The sequence below is a fragment of the Dermatophagoides pteronyssinus genome, unplaced genomic scaffold, assembly GCF_027571235.1.
Source record: "Dermatophagoides pteronyssinus isolate colony J.1.1.1.1 unplaced genomic scaffold, Derpt_VIB-CSIC_2022.12 sq0008, whole genome shotgun sequence".
Lineage (NCBI taxonomy): Eukaryota > Metazoa > Arthropoda > Arachnida > Sarcoptiformes > Pyroglyphidae > Dermatophagoides > Dermatophagoides pteronyssinus.
Window position 1 is genome coordinate 625,411 of NW_027461532.1, and position 9,270 is coordinate 634,680.

At 28.1% G+C, this 9,270-nt stretch overlaps 2 protein-coding genes across 2 annotated transcripts; one reads left to right on the top strand and one right to left on the bottom strand.

Annotated features, from left to right (window-relative positions):
* The first annotated feature begins 13 nt into the window (after window positions 1-13).
* Window positions 14-3,594, top strand: LOC113795273 (uncharacterized). The gene is made up of 4 exons (XM_027345466.2): window positions 14-872; window positions 953-1,792; window positions 1,864-1,964; window positions 2,026-3,594. Exons 1-4 carry the CDS (start codon window positions 93-95, stop codon window positions 2,111-2,113), a joined length of 1,809 nt encoding a protein of 602 aa, XP_027201267.2. The 5' UTR covers window positions 14-92; the 3' UTR covers window positions 2,114-3,594.
* Window positions 2,133-9,103, bottom strand: Atg2 (Autophagy-related 2). Its single transcript, XM_075820852.1, has 4 exons — window positions 8,953-9,103; window positions 3,168-8,850; window positions 2,888-3,092; window positions 2,133-2,829 (listed from the first exon to the last, which is right to left on the bottom strand). The coding sequence occupies exons 2-4, from the start codon at window positions 8,508-8,510 to the stop codon at window positions 2,306-2,308; spliced, it is 6,072 nt and encodes a 2,023-aa protein (XP_075676967.1). The 5' UTR covers window positions 8,511-8,850; window positions 8,953-9,103; the 3' UTR covers window positions 2,133-2,305.
* Between the last annotated feature and the right edge of the window lie 167 nt (window positions 9,104-9,270).

Consider the following 9,270-nt stretch of genomic DNA (forward strand, 5'->3'; position numbering starts at 1 on the left):
TGCCATCTATGATTAGCGCTCGGTAAATTCGAACGAAAAAAAAATCAAGAATTTCGAAAATTTTTCAAAAATTCTTTTGATTCTTTTTCGATATGAATTCGCCAAAAGATTGTAATGATGATGGTGAAAAATTTCAATGGCATCGATCTTGTATCGATGATTATAACCTATTGGATTTAATCGGACAAGGATCATTTGGTCGTGTTTTTCGTTCATATTGTACAGTGAATGGTCAAGAATGTGCTGTAAAATGTATATCGAAACAAAATCCACAAACAAATTTACAAAAAATTCGTACCGAAGTTTATATTCATATTCGTTTAAATCATCCAAATATTTTACAATTATTTACCGTATTAGAAGATTCAAAAGCTGTTTATCTTATAATGGAAATATGTAATGGTGGTTCATTAGCACAATTAATTGCCAAACAAAAATCACAAAATTCTATTCGTCCAATTCTACCGTATAAATTGATTGGATCATTATTGTTACAAATCTGTGATGCACTAGATTATTTACATCGTAATTCAATTGTACATCGTGATTTAAATCTAAATAATATTCTTCTTCAACGACCTTATTGTTCGAAATCGTCGACAACAACAAAAATTAAATTAGCCGATTTTGGTCTGGCAATTGATCAACGATTAATGTCCAAACATCGTTCGCCATCGACAACGACGATCAACCATCAGCCAAATGATGATAATGATGATTTATTTGGTTCAACAATCTGTGGTACACCAGGTTTCATTTCGCCCGAAATTTGGAATCAAATACCAAAATCTGTTTCATCAAAAAGTGATATTTTTAGTTTAGGTTCAATTGTTTATGCTTGTATTACAGGTCAAACACCTAAAAATGATATTGTAAGTCTGTTTGTTTTGTTTTTTTGTTGATAATTTCGTTATTTACCTGTTGATCATTTATTATCTTAACAAAAAAAAAGATTCTTGATAATTCATTTCCACCAATGGCCGCGGATCTAATCACCAAACTATTGAATCATAATCCAGAAAAACGATTAGAAATTAATCAAATAAAACAACATATTTTTGTTATTGGTCATATCGATAGCCGACGTTTGAATCCGATTGAAAAAACAACCAATACATTACGAATGTCAATCGATTCGAAACAAAATGTTCGAATGTATTTCCGTAATGATAATCTTACCATTGATGTTTATCAAAATGGTTCATTGATTAATATTCATCATAATCATGAAGAAAAATATAATTTCTATGATTTACCGGAAAAATATTGGAAACATTATCAATTAATAATCAAATTTATCAATCTGGTACGTTCAAAAACACGTAAAATAATTATTTATTGTGGTGATTGGTTCAAACAACAGCCAAATAATGGAAAACCTACGAAAAAATTCATCAACAAATGTACATTAATGAATGATGGTCATTTTGAAATAAATGTTTATGATCGAATTTTGGATGAAAATCAATGTTATCGATTGGATGAAATCACTGCCAACAACAACAACAACAACAACGACAACGATCAATTTGATTTTAAACCACATTTAGATAAATTATTTAAATTATATTCAATAATTTATCAATTGGAACAAACATTAGAAATACAAAGTGAAACGATTGGTATTGATTTGTTTCCAATTACAATCGGCTGTGATTCAATGAAATTATTGAATGAATCGAATGTAAATACCACCGCAAATAACGGCACAAGATTAACGGATAATAATTCATTTTTAACAAGTAAAATTTTACGTTCCATACCGATCAATGGAATTGGTCATGCAATTCAGGTAAATTTTGTAAAAAAAAATGATAATTTTACTTTCAAATGAATAATTTTTTTTATATCAAAAAATTCAAGTTTACAAACGGTTCGATTAAAGTAAATTTTGATGATGGTTCCGATCTTTGTATGGATCGTGATAATCGTATCTATTATCTACATGATGGTATTCTTGATCGGTAAGTTTTTTTTTGAAAATCCAACATCTAAAACTCCTAATTCTGATATTCTTGTTTTTAGATTTCATAAAAATGATAAATTACCTGATTTTATTGTGGATAAATTGGCACAAATTCCACAGGTTATTGAACGTTTAAAAATTTCTTAAAAATCAATAATCAAACCAATAATGAATTGTACATTTCGTTTTATTTATTTATTCAAAATAACATTATTTTTGTGTCAAAAAAAACTTTTCGAAAGAAAAATAAAATTAAAAAAAAAATATTCACATGAACAACACTCAATAACAAAAATTTCTTCTTTTTTAAAAAATTTGAATTCGACGATAATCACGAATTTACCAATCATTAGCATTTTTCCATTTTTCTTGATCATCTTTCCTGGCTTCAGGTGTTAATTGATTACGAAAACCAACTAAAACACTTGATGTTGCTTGTGATAAATGAATAATTGGTCGAACAACAGTAGATGGAATTTGTCGTACAACTTCACCAATAACCGTAACAGTATCATCAGCAACTAAATTTGTATTTGTCATTCCTCTGAATGTATCATGAAAACCTTCACGTATAACTGTATAGGCAACAGTAAAACCTTCACGTAAATCTCTTGGTTGTGATGATGCTGGTATTAATTGATGACGATTATAATGACCATTACCAGGTGTTGGTGGTGTAACAACATTATGTGCAAATTGTGCTGTATTCTGTATCAAAACAACCAGACGATTTGCTAATTCTAATGTTGCCATTGCAGTTGATACTGAAAATGCATATGCACCACGTTGTATACCACGAACAATACGTTGATCACGACGATATTGATCGATTGGTATCCAGAATAGATCACGAATACCTTGAACTAAACCAAAACCAAAATTCTTAAAAATTGTTACAAAATGTTTTTTCCTATTACTTACATAGTTGAATAAATGAATGCATTGGACCAACACCACCTAAAATTGATGGTAATTGATTACGTTTTATATCACGTCCCCATTCTTCAATAGCATATTGTATAACTTTATCTAAACCTAATAGACCATGTTTATTTGATAATTTTTTCAAATATAATTCACTTTGATTAAGTTGTGCTAGACCTAATGCAATGCCAGGTAATGCTCCCTATAGGAATTCAAATAACAAAAAACAAAACCATAAACATCAAATAAAAATCAACAAATCAAAAATCAAATTTACCTGTTTCAAATCGATATGTTTACCATGATAATCTAAACGTATTGGTACATCGGGTAAAAATGTAAATGATTTTATGAATAATGATGAATTTGTACGATCATTCATTGAATCTTGATGTTGTGTAATTTGAATCGTTCGATTTGAATTCAATGATGGTGATTGATCGATTGTAAATAATGTCGGTGGATTTTTAATTGAATTATCATCATCATCATCATCATCATCGTTATCATCATTATCATCATCATTATCGTCATCAATATTGATGGTTAATTTATTTTCAAATTTTTTTATTGTTGTTGCCGATGCATTACTGTTGTTGTCATCATCCAAATCATTATTATCATCGGATAATTGTTTACTACCACCAACATCACCAGTATTTGTTAATTTTGCCATTAAAATATCATTAAATTTTGTAAAAAAATCCATTAAAAATAATAATGTATCTTGATCAACATTAATACGTAATGGTTTTAATGAAATTGTTAGGTCAGCTTCTTCAAATTTATCTTGAAAATTTCTAAAACAAGTCATACGTATTGAAAACATATTTGAATATTGACGACGAGGCATTGATTCCGAATAATATTCATAAAGCATTTTATTTATTTTCGATACACTAACTTTATCAATAATTTCTAATTCTTGTACCATAAATCGAAATAACCATGATATTAGTTCATTTTTATCATATTGATCAAATAATATTCGTATTCGTTTCAATACCAGAACAACATATGTATCAGTTTTACGTTTAAAACCACCAGTTGATTTGAATGAAAAATGTGTATCCACCGGATTTGTTATTCTTGATGATTTTGATCCAGATTTTATGGATCCAGATGTTGTTGATATTAGATCAATATTTTCCCATAAAATTGAATTATTTTGTTGTTTAAAACGTACACGTTGTTGTTGTGTTGATTTATTCATTAGATTTTCATTTTTTAATGAATAATTCACTTGACTTATAATATCCGATGATAATGAACTATTCGAACGTTTATTATTACCGGTGGTGGTGGTGGTAGAATCATCATCATTATTATCGTTTGATTGATCATCATCAAAATCTTTTCCCGCATAAAGATAAACATTTAATGACATACGATCTAATAAATATCTTGCAATAGTTGTTGCTGTCATATCTGGTATACCACTTATTTGTGTTATTTTAAAATGATTTTCAATAATTTTTATCGGTTCATCAATTAACATACGTATACGTGGTTCTTTACTTGTATGTATACCCGAACCAAGATCATTTTCACCCAATATTAAAAAATTTGATTCATCCATTTTGTTGTTGTTGTTGCTGCTTAAATTATCCGAACAAAAACAATTTTTCTCTTTACGTAATGATGATCGTATCGTAAATTCATCATTATCATCACCATCACCATCATCACCGCCATTATTATCATTAACTGATAATTCGGATAATGCATCAGCTAATAATTCATTACTATTTAATGGATTTTTTGATTCTTTTTGATTAATCGTCGTCGATGGTGGTGGTTGTGTTTTATCATTTTGTTTATCTTGTTTCGAATCTTTTACAATCGTACTATTTTGACTTAAATGACCATCATTTTGACTATTTTGACCCGAAAATGATTGAGCGGAAAATGTTTGTAAAAATTGACATAATGCTGCTAATGAATCATAACAAACTTTTAAATTAATTTCATTATTCGATCCTTTCCATTCGATTTGTCCATCTTTCGATATTTTTAGATTAATATCAATAATACCTGAATCAATAATTGGTATAAAATTTTTTAAATAATCCATCGAATGTTGTTGTCTTTTAAAACATAATAATGCTTCTTCAATAAAAAATCTTAATATTGTTTGTTCAGTATTTTCAATAACCATTGATGTTAGATAAATATCTTCAAAATGTATTAATGTTTGTCGATCTTTTAAACAATCAAATACAATACCCGATTTCATTAAATCCAAATGTAATTCAATAATAACCCTTGGACAAACATAACCAATAATATCATCATCATGTACGTTGATAAATTCCCAAAGATTTTCAAATACAGGTAAATCCAAACCTAAAAGTATTGCATTTTTCAGCTGTACAGTTAATTTGATTTTTTTCAATAATTCATTTTCACGACGAATTTCAACAGCCAAATTTAGTTCGGAATTTAAATCCAAATATGAATTATTAATCAATATTGATCGATCATTTGAATTTAAACGAAGATTTTCACTACATAATGTAATCACAGTTTTTGATAAATCACTTGCTGGTCCACCAACAATACCAAGTAAAAAATTTTGCATAAAAATTTCATTTTTTACCATCAATGTCGATATAGGTGATGATGATTTTGTTTGAAATTTTATCATTAAATTATCCAATTCCAATTCAATAACAAATTCATTCATCAATGATTTTTTCTTAATCTGATCATCATCATCATCGTCATCCATTATTTTATCCATCATTATTGAATGATATGAATTATTACTTAATGTTGAATCAAATATTGATGATGATGATGTCGATGATGAATCCATATTATGAACATTTTTACAGCTATAAAATATTGATGAATTTTGTGGCGGTGGTGGTGGTTGCGATTTCGTTTGCGGCTTCCAATCATCATCATCGTCGTCGTCGTCGTCGGTTAATGTTTCATTCAACATTGGTAATAATAATTTTGGTGGTTGTGAATTGTTTTTCGATTTCATCACCATTGATGATGATGATGATGATAATTTTCTTTGACGAAAAAATGGTCGCCATAATATTAGATCATTAACAAAACGATTATAAATCAATTCAAATAATCGTTTATTATCCAAATAAATTTCACCATAAGGTAAATGAATATAGATATAGAATCTAGTTAATTCACGATTATATGCTAAATAATGACGACAATGATCACGATCACCCGGTGTTATAATACGTTCATGGCCACCATTATTATTATTATTTGTACCATTTGTATTATCACCAAACATATTACGTTTTATTTGAAATGGTTCATTTGATTGATTATTATGATTAATAGCTGATGATTGTAAAAAATTTATCGATTCATTCATTGAATTTAATTGATTTATTAATGAATTACCACCACCGACAACATTATTACCATTATTATCATCATTATTTTCGAATGTTTGATTAATATCGATTGTTTGTTCAATAGGTATCGATGTTGAATAATGTAATTTTATATTACGTTCATCACATTTCGAATGAAATAATTTATATTGTCCATCATTTTCATTATCATTATTATCATCATTATCATTATCAATTCTTAAATCCATCGATATTTCATTACATAATAATTCACCAAAATCATTTTCAATTCTTGTTGATAATTGTTTGATTACGATTAATAAAATTTCATTATGTAAACATGAATAATCATTACGTTCTGGTCGTAAATCTGGTATTGGGAAAAATAATTCCATTTCCAAATTTTCACATTCAATATTTATTATTATTGAATCTTCATCATCAAGATTATCATGGTTAATATTGGTCAATTTTGTTGGACATTGCACTGGTGGTGGTGGTGTTGGATTAACATCCGTTAATGTTGGTAAAAATAATTCAAATAATTTTTGATGTCTTTCAATAATTGTTGGATCTAAACGCAAGAATGTTGGTGCCAACATTATTGTTATTAAATTTTTATTCTTTTTTAATCTTATTGATGGTATTATTGTTGAATCGGAATTTTGACCATCACCACCACCACCACCAACAACATTATTATCATTAATCCAGAATAAATTATTCAATATTCCATCACCATCGCCATCGTTGTCAACATTATGATGATATTCATATGAACTAATATTTATACAACTAAATTGTAAGTAATCTTGATTACGTAATTCTAAACAAATATTTGATGCTAATAATCTTATATGATTATATTCATGTAGTATATCATTTAAAAATGAATTTATACCAATAAATGTTTGTAAATTATCAATTATTGGTATTTCATTAAATTCTGGCATATTATCATCATTATCGTCGTTACTGATCAGACATAACATTATACCGGGAATTTTTATATTACATGTAACTAATGTATTTTGATTTGGATCACTACCACCAGCGTCATTCATCGATTTGGAACCACCATCTTTTTTGGAACCATCATTATCTTTAGAATGATGATGGTGATGGTCGAATGATTTAAATTGATCATCATTACTATCGATTGTTGTCCATGTACGACCACCACCATTAATCGATTGTTGTTTCATTGATGGTAAATGATGATGATGATGTGGATGATTTTCTTTATGCATCAATTCCTGTATCCGACGATAATCCTGTGCTGTCATTAAACGTTCTTGTGGTTTTTTATTTGTCGATGATTCTTCTTCAGTTTGCTGCTGTTGTTGTTGTTGACCATCATCATTCATCATTTGAAAAAATAATTTCAAAATACGAATATGATTTGAATTTAAAATGGCAAATAGATATGAACCAAGATAAACATCCATATCGATACGATTTTGATTGAAACGAAGTTTTAATGAATGTTTTCCAAATAATTTTGTTATTAAATTATCATTAATATAGATTTCAATTCCTTCTAATGTTAAACGTTTGGTAACGATATCCGAAAGTAAAAGATTCGATGATGTTTTATCACTTGACGATTCTTTATCCTTTGCCGCTGAAGATTGTTGGCCATCTTTACCACTATCCAATGATATTTCTTCTTCTTCACATCGTAGATGACCAATACGAAATTCAATTTCATCACCATCACCATCACCGTTACCTGATGGAAATTGAAATTTTATCCGAGTATTTTTGGCTGATAATTTTACTCGTCGTATTATTGAACTAATAAGTTGAGCAAATTTTTCTAAACCTTCATATTTTTCGGATTCTTGTTTTTCCAAAATTTCTTCAGCCATTTCCATACTTGATACCATCATTGAACGAGATAATATCGATGTTGTTGTTGTTGTTTGATTCGTTGATGATTGCTGCGGTTGTTGTTGTTTTAATTTACAAAAATTTAAACGTATACCATCTAAACGTATTGTACATGAATCAATCCATAATGAACTCCATGGTACCATAAATTCAATTTTTTCAACAAAACCTTCTAAAAATTTTAATGATAATAATGTTGATAATTCTTGATTAATTGTTTGTACATTTAATGGTATTGATTCTATCGAAGCAGTACCATTAAATAATTCAATATCTAATTGTGATAAATCTAATTCTTCGGAAAGAAAATGACCCAAATAACGTTCGATCAGATATTTTATTGTACATTTTTTTAATGATTCAGTTAACCATGGTATATTGAATAGGGCCATTTTTTCTTTAGTTTTTTTTGTTTTCTTCGAAAAAAAATCAGAAATGATGATGATAATGAAAAACTTCGATTGATTTGATTCGATTTTAGCTTTTCATTTTGTTGTTGCTGCGATTATCGTTGTTGCAATGATGATGAAATTTTTCTTTAAAACAAAACAAGAAAAAAGCTGAATAAGGATGATGATTATAATGAAAAATTAATCAATTTGGAAAAAAAACAAACTAAGAAAACAACAGAATTAAAGATTAGAAACAAAAATCACAGTTTGTTGGAAAATAGAAAGAAAAATATGTTGAAAGAATATAATCGAAGACGAAGAAAGAAGAAGAAGGAAAAACCTAATGTCGTTTGGGTTTGTTTTGTTTTGGTTGGCGAAGGAGAAAAAACAAGAAAAAAAATTAGAATATTCTTCATTCACCCACCAGAAAAAAATCTTTTACCTTTTTTTTCAAATTATTTAATTTCGTTATTGTCGTTTTCAGTTGTCGTTCAAGTTTTTTTTTAGTTGCGATTCTTCCAGTTATAATATAAGGCGCAGTATTTTTTTTTCACTTTTGTTGTTGTTGTTTTTTGTTTTTTTTTGTTGATAAAAATCATCAACAACAACAACAAACATCGATCCAGATGAATATTGCGTATTTTTTTTTCTGTGTTTATCAATCGAATCTATGCTGTATGCCACTACCTGCTTTCATTATCCCATGCTACTACCACCACAATGGAAATATCACTTATTGGCAATGGCAATGGCAATGATG